Raw genomic sequence first — 14,404 nt, 5'->3', positions numbered from 1 at the left:
ATAGCGGCCTGAGTACACTAGCGGCCTGAGTACACTAGCGGCCTGAGTACACATAGCGGCCTGAGTACAATAGCGGCCTGAGTACACTAGCGGCCTGAGTACACATAGCGGCCTGAGTACAATAGCGGCCTGAGTACACCCTGTCTCTTATACACATCTAGATGTGTATAAGAGACAGTCTCAGGTGAGATAGTGCAACAAACAGACCATCTCAGGTGAGATAGTGCAACAAACAGACCATCTCAGGTGAGATAGTGCAACAAACAGACCATCTCAGGTGAGATAGTGTCACAAACCCAAACAAATAACTTAATTTTCTCGGATTTACAAGTATAATAAGTATTTATTTCTAAGATATAGCCGATATAACTGAGTAGGTATATCACGGATGTTATGCATTAGCATAAGCCAGTTTCTACCTGATTTAAGAACACAGAACAAAAGGTCTTCAGAGCTGAGCACAACTAACACAATTTCTTGCCATTATCATGTAATTTTATAGAATTTTATGGCAATAACCTGATTATTTCTTTGTATTATCCAGATCACAGATGTTAAAAAATACATTTTTTCACCGACGCTCGCTGCAACTTTTTGGTACTGTCGAAATACTCGAGCTCTGCGGTAAATATCTTGTTAATAGATCGATCTCAATAATTTTTTGTCACAGATCAATCGCTGAAATGTTATTGATCATTAAAAGTTCAATTCAGNCCCCCCCGAGCAGGAAGATGAGCAGGGACCACCTGGCTGCGGTGCGCGCGTTCCGGTCATCGCGCGTAGGCTCGCAGCTCGAGTTCCCTGCGCTGCACGAGGAGCTCTTCCCGCTCCTCGACGAGATCGCTAATGGTAACTAGTTACCTGGTGTTCCTAGTGGTAACTCTAGTTACCTGGTGTTGCTGGTGGTAACTCGGTACCTACCTAGTGTTGCTAATGGTAACTCGGTACCTAGTGTTACTGATGGTAACTAGTTACCTGGTGTTGCAGGTGGTAACTCGGTACCTACTGTTACTGATGGTAACTAGTTACCTGGTGTTGCTGGTGGTAACTGTAGTTACCTGGTGTTGCTGATGGTAACTCGGTACCTAGTGTTAGTAATGGTTGTGTTATCTAATACCCCCTTAATAGTAACCTTCAACTAATATCCCATAATAATAACCAATCAATTCTACAACCCCTTCCCCCTGGGCCCCGTCCATCTCTTGCACTAGTTTCGTGTTCTCTAAATTTAGTATTTCGGTTACACTTTATGTTTGTTGTTATGCTTCATCCTGCTGCTCTCTGCTTCTTCTCTCTCTTCTATAGCGCACTATTACGATCTATTACGAGTAGTTTCATATTCTCAACATTCTTTTAGTTACTACATTTTTGTTGTAAAAATTCGTTATCGTATTATTTTCTAAATCATTTCGCTGCTTTCTTGCATTTGTTTATTATATCCTCTTTCTTCCTACCATTTATTTCGTTACTCTGTAATCCCTCTTTTCACAATATCCCGCTGACCTTTTTAACACATATTTATATCCTGACTAATTATATTATACGTTTATTATCTAATTGTGGATAACGTCAACATTATTTTATTTCTGGTTACCTTTCACATTCAATGCCTTGTATCGTCTGTCTGATTCCTAAATATATCAGCAAATTTCATATGTGGACAAATTTATCAGTTTTATCAATAAATGTTGGATCACTAGATTGGCTGAACACAAAGGTAGTTTCAAATTTAATAGATTGGCTGAACACAAAGGTAGTTTCAAACGCAATAGATTGGCTGAACACAAAGGTAGTTTCAAACTAATAGATTGACTGAAGACAAAGGTAGTTTCAAACTTAATAGATTGGTTGAACACAAAGGTAGTTTGTAACTTAATAGATTAGCTGAACACAAAGGTAGCCGTCAAACTCATCAATCTCTATTTGTATTGAGAAGCTTTAATGTTTTGTGGGACTCGTAGGTACGCGTAAGTTCAATTGTGAACATCCATTTTATGTGCTAAATGGGAACGAGTAGCCCATTAGCAGCAGGTTGCTCAAAACATCCATACTTAGGGAAGTGACTGGGTCGCATTGTCTAAATAGTGACAAGCTTTCTACACGTGGCCCTGAAATGCTCTTTTGCCGCCCCAAACTGGCTTAGGATGTCCCACATAAGGGCAGAAAATGCATCGATATTTGGACAAAGTCTCATTTATTTCTCGCAGTTTTGCATGCTGCGGTCGGTCTGATGACGGCGGTATCAATGGCTATACATTGCCTGATGATGGAAATACATGAACCGTTTAATTTGATCTAATATTTTATTGAAACTGTTTCACCAATCTTAAACACCAGTAAATTTATCCCTCTTTTTACTTATTAACAAACTTATGCAATGCAAGTCTTTAACTCTAGTCTAGTTTAAATTAAAGGGAAATTGACTAGTTCTTGAATTTCTTGAGCCTGCATCTTGTACATTTTAGTTTTGAGAACTTTTCTCTTTAAAATTAATCGGTCCTGTTGGCATCTTTTATGGACCGCCGCTCGGCTCATCCAACGGGCAGTATTATTCTATTAGAATATCTGTTCGTCTTATTACAAGTCGCATATCTACCACTTGACTCTTCTTAGTCTTCATGATTTCCTATTCATAACTCAATATTTATTTAAACTCGTGCAGTCCACGTTGACTTATGATAACGTACACGAATCGTTCAATTGGTCTTATTTCTGCGTTCGTTTCAATACCAATTTTACAACAATAAACTCGCCACATAGTAACTCGCCAGGACGGTTGGATTTATTTAATGTACGCAGCAGCAGGCGTATAATTTAAATTTTTTTTCTGTTCCAATCTGCATTTATTGGTGAATTTTTTGTCGCGTTGCAATAAACGATAAAGTCAGCCCGTGACTTGAACTTTTGAGCGTCCGCCTCCCGTAGCGACTAGCAGGCGACCCACAACCTGCTGCTAGTGGGTCTACGTGACCCACAACCTGCTGCTAGTGGGTCTACGTGACCCACAACCTGCTGCTAGTGGGTCTACGTAGTAACGCTCGATGGTTAACTATGGTCGCGTCGTGGGCGGCCACCCATGATGCGGCCATAATTGCCGCTTGCGTATCGTTATGGTGAATAAATGAATTAAAATAATCACAATTTGAATTGACTTATTTAAAGCTCGTGTTGCAGCCGTCGAGCAAGCGGACGAGGGGCTTAGCGCGCCTCAGGTAAGTGGGGTGCCCGCACCCCTGTCGCCCTGACGTGGCTGGGGCGGTAAGCAGGTATGACATAAACTTCTAACTTATCGTAATTTGCAATATAAGATGAAAGTGTTCCTTGACTTGACGTTACACTCGCATTTTTTTCCGTGACAGTTTAACGTTGTTCTCCAGCGTTCGTTAGGCCGCAAGCCAGCCGCGGTAAACGAAATTCACATCATTATTTTTCAATGTTGAAGTGCACGGTGGAAAAAAAATCTCCAGAGTTGCGTGGCGGAGTGAAGAGATAAGATGATATTTTGAACGCAAGAGGCTTTTATTATCTATTCAGCGTTTCAGTTAAAAAAATTCACTGTTCTATTCATTGTAATGTGTGTCGTATATATCTGAATCTTATAATTCGACGTCTTATTCGTTATACGAAAGTGCATTTTGATGAAACAGTCTTCTTCAAGTAAAATTTTGACAGAGCCACCGCCTTAGTCAGGTAATAGAAAATGATATTGAAGTGCTTTATTAAATCTAGTTGAAATCGTGTCCCGATAAGTTCATATATCGCATTGGCAAGCGAGGTCAGGACGCTGAACAAATATACTACATTGGCAGGGTATCCTGCGTAAATGAGATCCTTTTGTCTGTTGGTTTCCTGATCGCCTCTTGCAGTCCTACAGGCTTGTCCTGTAGTTCCGCAGGCTTGTCCTGTAGTTCGGCAGGCTTGTCCTGTAGTTCCGCAGGCTTGTCCTGTAGTTCCGCAGGCTTGTCCTGTAGTTCCGCAGGCTTGTCCTGTAGTTCCGCAGGCTTGTCCTGTAGTTCCACAGGCTTGTCCTGTAGTTCCACAGGCTTGTCCTGTAGTTCCACAGGCTTGTCCTGTAGTTCCGCAGGCTTGTCCTGCAGACCTGCAGACTAGGTGTGTTCCTGGGCTCAACTCATGCATGTCTCCACATTCCATTTCTTCCATTAGTCTATTTTCTGCCAAACCGTCATGTGGGAGCTACACTGGCCACGGTTAATTTAATAATAATGCTAAACAAATGGTCGTACAGAAACTTGCATGCTGTAGCTGGGTAGACCCGCAGGCTTGTCCTGTAGACCTGCAGGCTTGTCCTGTAGACCTGCAGGCTTGTCCTGTAGACCTGCAGGCTTGTCCTGTAGACATGCAGGCTTGTCCTGTAGACCCGCAGGCTTGTCCTGTAGACCCGCAGGCTTGTCCTGCAGGTCTGCAGGCTTGTCCTGTAGACCCGCAGGCTTTTCCTGCAGACCTACAGACTAGGTGTGTTCCTGGGCTCTACTCATGCATGTCTCCTTATTCCATTTCTTCCATTAGTCTGTTTTCTGCCAAAGATTCTTCCATTACCCATCATGTGGGAGTTACACTGGCCTCGGTTAATTTAATAATAATTCTAAACAAATGGTCGTACAGAAACTTGCATGCTGTAGCTGGGATGTAAATGCATTCGAAATGTCTGAACTTCTCACCAATAGGCTATATAGTATTCATTGTACAGAACTGTTGAGTTATCTTCTTCAGATCCTTTTATTTAAGATTCGATAATCAATGATGAGTGAAAATTTTTCCATTAGCGAGTGATGTGAGAGATGTCATGTAATGGGGGAACATTCACTATCTTTCAGTCATAGTGAATCATACATTATACAACTGAGACGAACACAAGGCTTGATGTGATGCCACACCATCTCTACTCTTCTAAGTTTACAACGTTCTCTTTTGATTGCAGGAGAACGAAGTTCAACAGACTGAAGTTAGACGAAACTGAAGGCGGTACGACAAAGTTGCGGCCGCTGTCCACCTCCACTGGCTCAAGCTCCTCCGTATTAATAATATATTCTCCTTGACTTCTTCTGTGTTCTGGTCTATGTGATAGACGTGCGCTTGTTTGTTCATAATAATTTATTGTTCATTAATGCGTAGTTATTTGTTCAGGGCCGAGTACAATGACAGTGAGCGCCGGCCTGCGTCACTCTTATATTATATCACCGCTACTTTTTGTTCTTTTTATCAATTCAATTGATAAAAAGTTTCTGATTGACTGAATTCGATCACGTGCGCTTGTTAATTCGTCTCCATTCCACCTAGATTTATTACCTAGTTATATGCAGCGCAGTTCTTACTAGACCATTGAGGGGGTAGGGGTGCGGCGCGTAGCCGTGCTGATGGCACCACCTTCGGCGGTGTAGGCGGCCGTGAAAGAAACAATCGCAGGACGACTTTTACTCTTTTGCCTCTTCTATTGGATATGATATTATTCTTACACCAGAATTATCCAGAAATGTATTCTATTCACGCCTTATTATTGGTCTCTCTTTTATCATAATATTATAGTTAGAGATGAATTGTACGGGGATGAATTGGTTAGATTAGGTATAATAATTTTTACGTCAATTTTTTCTTATTTCGACAAGTTCAAATGCATGAAATAGAAACACCGAAATTCACAAAGACTCCCATTTGTAGCCAATACATTATTTATTTGGGTAAAATTGATTTAAATTCTAGGTTTAGCTGACCGACACGGTCAGCTTCACTCGTGCTTTTAAATTCTTCGGCGTCCCGATGTGCATTTTCTTTTCAAGTTGATAAATTGAGTAAAAATCTGCATGCGAAGCTTTGTCAGCATTTCGCTCAAAAAAAGCGCACGCGGTGGCCATTGGACAGAAACAGAATATTTTTCCACTCCGAGGTTTGAGTGTAACATTTTTAAAGTATAGGGTCCTGACGGGACCTTGGGACGTATAGGGTCCTGACGGGACCTTGGGACGTATATGCGAAGCTTTGTCAGCATTTCGCTCAAAAAAAGCGCACGCGGTGGCCATTGGACAGAAACAGAATATTTTTCCACTCCGAGGTTTGAGTGTAAAATTTTTAAAGTATAGGACCCTGACGGGACCTTGGGACGTATAGGGTCCTGACGGGACCTAGGGACGTATAGGGTCCTGACGGGACCTAGGGACGTATAGGGTCCTGACGGGACCTTGGGACGTATAGGATCCTGACGGGACCTTGGGACGTATAGGATCCTGGCGGGACCTTGGGACGTATAGGGTCCCGAGGGACGATGACCTCACTTGGGTGCTGCTGGCGCAACCTCCTCCGATGCTGCGTGGGTGGGAGCGTTTACACGATTAACTAATGTAATTTTACTGAACATAAGGATTAAGGACACGATACTTGTTGAGTGTTTTCAAAGTATTTACTTTAAAAGAGATTAATTTTATTTATAAGTGGTAATGGGTTAGGAGAAGCGCGCTGGCCCTTGCCTGTCTCTTGCTCTGCGACCGTTGCTTAAGACGACGTCTGTTTCTCTCAGCGATATAACTCTCAACTTCTGCTTTCCGAGCAAAATATATTTTTTTAATACTATGAAGAGTGAGCAGTGATCATTTTGCGGTATGAGCATATTTTAACAAATTCACCGATCGTGTGCCTACTGCAAAAAGTGAACGAACTAGACGAAAACAGATTAGTAGAATTAATATATTGAATATTGTAGGTGATAGCGCTAAAGTACGTTGAATATTTAATAATTACTAAGGCCACATTTTCTCTTCACCTTCTCGGCTGATTGCTTTTGTACATCTTAGGACGCAGCGCTAAGTTCAGTACAGCGTCATGTTGGTCGACCTTCGTCTTAACTCGAAGGTCTCTGCAATAAATTTGTGATTTGCTATCATAGATTTTGTCCGAAATCCTTATATTTCGCCCAGGTTTTCGTTTGGCGTGACTTTGTTCGAAGAATTTACATTCGCTGTGGCGTCCATGCAGCACATAACTTCGCACGAAGTCCATTCAATAAAAGAAAATTCTAACTTTGGTGTTTTTTGTCCCGCAACTTTTCCGTTTTATGATGCTAAACTTCTTGAAAAAAATCAGTCTTTGGTCAGGCTCAGTATGGACATTTCTTCCATGATGGGGCATGCTAATGTACTAAAAAAAATTAGATAAGATTAAAGTCTAGAGATGTCGTATCGATTTGAAAAAGCATGACACAATGGGTTGCTGCTCATCAGCTCCAAACGAGAAAAAAATTACACTTATCTCAATAAAACGTTGCCTCGACTAAGTCGTACAGAAAACAAATTTTTTTTAAGACGCACATAAAGCACAGCTAAAGTCCTAGAAGCCTGATAGAACATCAATAACATGATAGCCACGAGTGGAAGAGCAAAGTAAACTGCAGCGCAGGTGGCAGGAATGAAACATGAGCACTTAAAGTACATCGTATATTACTGTAAACGAATGGCAGACAACCGACCAAAGGATGCACTTTGTACTCGACCAACGCATCATTCGGGAGCCCGGGAACTGAAGCAACAAAGTGACTTCGTTGTATAAATAAAATAGAACTCCTTTCTTTTGTGGCGCTTACGAGGCATTAAGAAAAAATCTTCGTAGTTGCTTCGAAAAATCAACATTCCCACTCTAGGGCCGAGCAAACGAGTCCTCGCATATATATGCTTTACGTCACTGAATAAAAAAACTATTCTGAATATTGATAGCCAAATAAGAACCGACACATATTATTAATGATGAGACTGAATAATTTTTGCGACACATATTATTAATGGCGAGACTGAATAATTTTTGCAATGAATAATTAACACGTTAATTTAATTAATTAAACACATTTTTTCAAAATTTAGTTAAACAGACAAAGACGGAAGATACTATACCACCAAATTAGGATAATTAGCAGACATAAGATTCTGTTCAAATTATTACGAGTAGAACAAAAAAAATCCTGGTCAATAGGGAATAATAATCATTTAAACCTAAGATAAAATTCTAATGGATCGAATTTCTACACAGACGTAAAATGCCGGGATTTTCCAGTACAGGAGATTACGACATGAACGCTATCAACGGAAAAGTGGATTTGAATCACAACCAAAAGACCCGAGCAAATTCCCTGATCAAATCTGGATCAAAAATATTCAGAAATGAAATTCTAACGCATTCCTCTAATAAATGACTCGGACTTTGAATTTTAAGAAACGTCGCCGGTGTTAAGAAATCCTCTAAATGTTCCGCTGAAACTTGTCTGCATCATCAGGAATCGCAGCTGATCAACGGTGAGTTTCAACGCAGTGGGCGGCACCAGGGCAGGCGGGGGACGTTCTACCGTCTGTAGCGATCTCTGCTGCGGCTGAAAATTAGATATAAAAAGTTTAAATCAGAGAAAATCTCGTCATAGGTTTCAAGTTCAATTGTTTTACAACACCACTCTAAAAATAATAATGCAAAATGTATTCTATTGCTGAGTAGTAAAAAAAAAAACTTGTTATGTCAAAAGACAAGAGAAAATGAGAGGTGAACATCCTGGCAATAACAAAAATGAGTATACGGCGCCATTTAATGATAAACATGCGACCCGAGCAGGGGCCATACTATCAAAACTCGCTCATGTGCCCATAGCGGCCTGAGTACATGTAGCGGCCTGAGTACACGTCGGACCCGAGTATATGTAGCGGTCTGAGTACACATAGGGGCCTGAGTTCATGTAGCGGCCTGAGTACATGTAGCGGCCTGAGTACATGTAGCGGCCCGAGTACATGTTTCTCGCCTGTCAGAATCTCTGTCTCGCCTGTCAGAATCTTTGTCCCGCCTACCCGAGTCTCTGTCTCGCCTGTCATAATCTCTGTCCCGTCGCTCAGTGTCCCGGTTTCTGGAGTCCCGTCGCTCAGTGTCCCGGTTTCGGGAGTCTCGTCGCTCAGTGTCCCGGTTTCGGGAGTCCCGTCGCTCAGTGTCCCGGTTTCGGGAGTCCCGTCGCTCAGTGTCCCGGTTCCGGGAGTCCCGTCGCTCAGTGTCCCGGTTCCGGGACTGCCGTCGTCCCGAGTCGTGGGAGTTGGCGCGGCTGCGGCTCTTGCTGTGGCTGAGACGCAGGCGTTCGAGAGACGCGCGGTTGCTGCCTCCTTCTTTCCGGTCAGCTCTGCTCAGCAAATTCCACTATCAATTTTACTAAACATGATAAATCTTGTGAGTATTTATCAAGAATAAATGAATTAGCAACTCAATTATTATACTGAGCAATATTAAAAAAATAATAAGACGCGATATCACTTCCTTGCCATTCGGAAAATTATTGATGCAAACCCACAATTAAGTCCCATATGACATCACATGGAAAAAATCATTAAGGTAGAACATTTTCCTGCTCGAAGTTGACCGTTTTGCATGGTATTCTCAGCTTTTTAGAACATATACGTAAGAAAACACTGCAATTTTGAATAGAATTCAAGTTGATGATAATGAAAGGTATTGGTCAACAATGCCCTCGTAAATTGAAGAGAATCAACATGCGACAGCCGAACTCGTAAAGGGAGCATAGAGAGCAAAAAGAGCACAGGTGTTCAGAAAATGTGCAATCCTACGCATATTTTCTTCTAATTCTTACTCCATTCTTACGATTAATTGCCTACCAAAGAATAAGTCGTACCTTTCTTTGGCATAGTGGCCATTGTCCCGCCAGTTGTGTTGCTGTGACTGCATCGCCTGCAACATACACAACATGTTATGTGGGCAACACAACCTGGATAGATATTATGTGGGCAACACAACCTGGAGAGATATTATGTGGGCAACATAGTCAAAAGACATGTTATGTTGGCATCATTATCTCGAGGAATAAAGTTAAATACAAGAACTTAATGCTGGCCCCAACACGAAGACAAAGCAAGGAAGGATGGCACCAGTTCTCCTTCACCCGGGCATCACGAGCACCATGCTCCCGTTCATCTACACATCACCATCAGCCAGCTGCTTCTCTATGGTCTTCTGTATGAGCACGTATGTCCTCACCTGGGCATCACGGTCTGCCAGCTGCTTCTCTATGGTCTTCTGTATGGGCACGTATGTTCCTCACCTGGGCATCACGGTCTGCCAGCTGCTTCTCTATGGTCTTCTGTATGGGCACGTATGTTCCTCACCTGGGCATCACGGTCTGCCAGTTGCTTCTCTATGGTCTTCTGTATGGGCACGGGTATGCGCGGGAAGAGTGTGGCGTGCCACTCCAGTTTGGTGAGCAGCGCGCGCACCAGCTCCCCGATGCTCATGTTCTGCCCGCCTCCCGCGCGCACGTCCATCGTCTGGAACAAAGGCTCAATTATTAAATTGATTATCATCATATCTCATTTTCGTCTAAAGCAAGGGTTCAATTATTAAATTAATTATTACCACATCTCACCATCGTCTAAAACGAGGGCTCAATTACTAAATTGATTATCATCATATCTCACCTTCTTCTAAAACGAGGGAAAATTACTAAATTAATTATTATCACATATCAACATCATGCGTACCGGAGGAGGCACTGCTTCAATTATTAGTTAGGTTACTACCACTTCTCTACATTGTCTGCAATGATAAAAGTGAGTGTTGGTGTCGAGGTCACGTTCACTTTTGACTTAAATGCATCAGAAAATCTTACTTCGTCTTTCGACAAAAAACAAATAAGTATCAACTAGATTACCAACTTATCTCTTAAATAGCAGATTATTGGAGCAAAATATTAGTAACTAAAGTGAAGAGTAAGAGTCTATCAAAAGGAGCCATTTCTTGACATCAGTTAAAACTGACATGTGACGTAAAGCTGCTGAATGTAGCAAGACAAGGATTTTTGTCAGCAAAACAGGAGAAATTATGGCCAACAAGAAAGAGCCTGGCAAAATAAATATCAGAAAATATGCGTATGCAACATAGCATAAAAAAGGCACCTGAGATACATGAAGCCGAGTCCCCGGATGTAAGGAGAGTCGGTGTGGTTGAGCATCCCGTTGACCTGCTTGCGGGTGAGGCGGAGGGTGAAGAGCTTGTAGAGGATGCAGAAGGCGGTGCTGACAATGCCCCCAGCACCCACGCCTCGCACCTGACATCATTAAAGCAGTGCTGAGTCTCTACTCATAACACTTAATTCAACATATGAGGCTTCCAAAAGCTGTTACCAAGGTTCACATTTGCCTTATTGAATGTTTTGCATACAAAAATAGTGCCCGTGTCACACTAAATTCAAAATAGAAAAGCAAACTAAATAATTCTGGTCTCCAGCCTTGCCATTTACTCACACATTCCATCACAAAAGGACAAAACTCAAGTATTCTAGAGATTGACTTCATCACACAAGCATAAAGTGAAGTTTTCCATTTATCATTGCGCCAATAAGAGACCATAATCATTATCACTCAATAAATGAACCAATCATAATCATTGAGAGGATGAACCTCATGAATTTAAAATTGCATTCAACAATATTTTAATTCGTACAGTCTGGTAGCAGCATGCAGAATTGCATTCTTATATTTACATAACAACGCATTCAATTATCCATTACACCATCACCCATACTAATTTGTGTAACTAATGTTGAAAGACTTGAGAAGATTGGATTCAACCTTAAATTTGTGGTTAATTTATCTCAAATTGAACCTATGAAGAGAAAAGATGTATGCTAAACCACACTAGACTGAGATATTTTCATCAATAAGACATAAACATCTGACATAGACATAGTGACATATCGATGGTTCTTGCAGCTAGCTTAGATCAACTGTTGGCAGCAAGAAAAGAAGTAGGTATGAAGAACTAACACAGCAAAAAGTAATCTATGCAGGTCAAAGATGCCCATCCAATTATCTATTGTTTTAAGTAATAACTGGTAATAATAATCATTTAACATAGGTCATTAATTTAATATTTCTTACTATAGTGACAATTTTTTGCTTTGTTTTGGGAAACATCAATCTCAGGTCACATTATGATTATGAATAAATGTACTATTAAAAAGAATCACTGCAAGGATTACACAAAGTTCTTTTAGACTTGTTGAAGGCATCATGAAATTTAATATAGGTACCCTTAGAAACCAAACCCTTGCTTCATTTAATAATTTGTGGTAAACAATAGCTCGTAAAAGCCCGGCCTCTAGAATAAACATATATTATGATCTACATTTCACCACTACACAATGACAATACACATGTATTGTTTATAAAAAGGAGAAGGGATATAAATAAATATATAACTCAACAACCATGGCAGCAACTGCCATGAAATAAGCGGGCAAATGGAGAAAATAATTAAGGCGTGGCACGCAATTTAGATGATCACTTGCCACAGGATGGCTGGAGTCGAGCAGCAGACCAGCGGGGGAGGCAGCGATGCTCCAGCCAACACTGAACTAAGCTGAGCCAGCAAGAGCCAAAGATGCCACCACCAAACACACTTTTTCTTCACTGACACTTATTGCAGGCCGGGCTTTGGTAAATCACGCCATTAATAAATGTTTGCGCTATATCACACTTGCACTATTAAGAGTAGCCAATATTATAAGATATATAAAAATAAATTAAAAATTGTCTCACAAATATTTTAGACAAGAAATTTAGGGCACTAAACTTCTAAGTTTTCTTTTATGTTGGCAAGTATTGCACAGTTTTGTACTCTAAGAAATGCTACTTTTTTTGTTCCTTTCTTCAGTCAATTGTAGCAAAACTTGCTGCTGAAAATCTGAATATTTTTAGCAAGAGAATAATTTTCCTCAAATAATTCTAAGCAAAATGGATGATATTTCCAAAAAATAATAATTCCAATAAATAAATATGCTAGCAAATTCGTTTGAAAAAGAAGCTTCCCTCTGAGCCCATAATCTATATTATTCAATGAAGAATATAGCTACTAGTAATTCATTAAATACATACAAAAGATTAGCACAAAACATTTGATAAAACCATATCCTTCAATAAAAATTTTTCACTTTAAACCTGCATTTAAAATTTTCATAGCGTCTTAAAAAAATGGAGATGAAGCAATGAACATCTATATAAGATAGTATTTATCTTTTGCCATAGATAGTATACTTTTGCCAAGATAGTATTTATCTTTTGCCATGAAATATTCTCAATAAGTAATAAGAATAGAAGAGTAAATGCTATGATAAAGCTTATTAAAGAGCACTCACCCCTCCACACATGCCTGTTTGACCAGACGTCTTACGGCTTCCTTTCTCCCAGGGCTCCAAGTGAGACACCTGGTAATATATCTCATCCAGCACCTCGTGATATGTCTTCAAAGCGTATAACTTCACTGCAAAATAGAAAATTCATAAATTTTGTGCATAAAATGTATGGTAATTCCATAAAGTTTCAAGATGTAACCTGCTTGAGTGACATGCTCAGTTTAAAAAAGTATCCTATGAGTATGAAATTTACAGAAATGATGGGAGCAACTACAGGATGTCTATGTCAATTGTTCGTTGCCTTCTTTTAAACTTGTTAGTTGGAAGAATGACATATCTCAGGCACAATAGTTATTATAGTTATTATACAAATATGCTTGAAATTTATTCTGAGGCAGATTGTTTCATGAAGTTGGCAACATTAGATATTATATCACTCATCAAGTAATAAAATACCTAGAGATATTTTGATCAGCTTTAATAGAATTAAAATTACATATTATTTTAAGTATGAAATCTTTAGTTATGCTATGGTATTAGATTGCAAGGAAAATTAAAACCCAGTGTACAGACTTCATAATAAGGAAAATAAATTTTATCAAACAATATAAATAAAACAAATCTGAGAGAGAAAACTACTCACCTTTAAAATATTGAGATGACTGAATGTTAGTTAATAAGAGAGTGTTAAGATTCATGGTTTTGTCATTACCCCAAATGGGCAGCACATTTGATTTCTTTTTGCCCACATTGTATTCTTCATTCTCTTCTTCCTCCATTTCATTCTGGTTATCATCTTCATATTGGTAAGCCATGTCTGTAAATAAATATTAAAAAAGACATTAATCTACAAGGAAATTGAAGACTAAATAGTAAGTTGAGAGCATTTGATGCTTACATCATAGAGAGCAGCACTACAGCATGGCAATCTAGCTACAGTCCTTAATTAAATGCTTCTTACTTAAATGGATTTATGGTCCAATGTCCATTCAGCCTAAAGAAATTTCAACAAGTTTTTTTCTATATTTACCTAAAGAAGAACAGGGACTAAAGATGAATTAAAGTGCAATCAAAAAACCTACAAATATTGTATGCAGTTTTATTAACAATTAGATAGGAGATAATTAATCTAGCAGGAATTTTGCAGCTCTGAAAATTACAGGAAAGTCCTATTAGCAGCTCAGTCTCAAACAGTACTGTCAACCGGGGCTACTCAGGACGATTTCGAATGTTTTC

At 39.9% G+C, this 14,404-nt stretch overlaps 1 protein-coding gene and 1 long non-coding RNA gene across 2 annotated transcripts; one reads left to right on the top strand and one right to left on the bottom strand.

Moving 5' to 3' along the window:
• The first annotated feature begins 184 nt into the window (after positions 1–184).
• LOC108680287 lies at positions 185–5,979 on the top strand. The gene is made up of 3 exons (XR_001931419.1): positions 185–277; positions 728–849; positions 4,940–5,979. It is a non-coding gene; the product is annotated as an uncharacterized LOC108680287 (long non-coding RNA).
• Positions 5,980–8,285: 2,306 nt separating this feature from the next.
• Positions 8,286–13,989, bottom strand: LOC108680282 (pre-mRNA-splicing factor 38B). The gene is made up of 7 exons (XM_047881886.1): positions 13,812–13,989; positions 13,172–13,296; positions 10,930–11,083; positions 10,146–10,345; positions 9,656–9,711; positions 8,754–9,148; positions 8,286–8,365 (listed from the first exon to the last, which is right to left on the bottom strand). Exons 1-7 carry the CDS (start codon positions 13,981–13,983, stop codon positions 8,286–8,288), a joined length of 1,182 nt encoding a protein of 393 aa, XP_047737842.1. The 5' UTR covers positions 13,984–13,989.
• Between the last annotated feature and the right edge of the window lie 415 nt (positions 13,990–14,404).

This window comes from Hyalella azteca, unplaced genomic scaffold, assembly GCF_000764305.2.
Source record: "Hyalella azteca isolate HAZT.00-mixed unplaced genomic scaffold, Hazt_2.0.2 contig9045, whole genome shotgun sequence".
In the NCBI taxonomy this organism is placed as follows: domain Eukaryota; kingdom Metazoa; phylum Arthropoda; class Malacostraca; order Amphipoda; family Hyalellidae; genus Hyalella; species Hyalella azteca.
Note: the sequence above shows the minus strand (reverse complement) of the source record. Positions and strands in the feature narration are given on the sequence as shown.

Bases quoted from the DNA above. Each gene is read 5' to 3' on its own strand.
- LOC108680282 (XM_047881886.1), bottom strand. From the start codon at position 13,983: ATGGCTTACCAATATGAAGATGATAACCAGAATGAAATGGAGGAAGAA. The intron at 13,297-13,811 runs GTGAGTAGTTTT...TCTATTTTGCAG, and splicing joins GTCATCTCAATATTTTAAAG to TGAAGTTATACGCTTTGAAG. The intron at 9,149-9,655 runs GTACGACTTATT...TTTGCTGAGCAG, and splicing joins GGCCACTATGCCAAAGAAAG to AGCTGACCGGAAAGAAGGAG.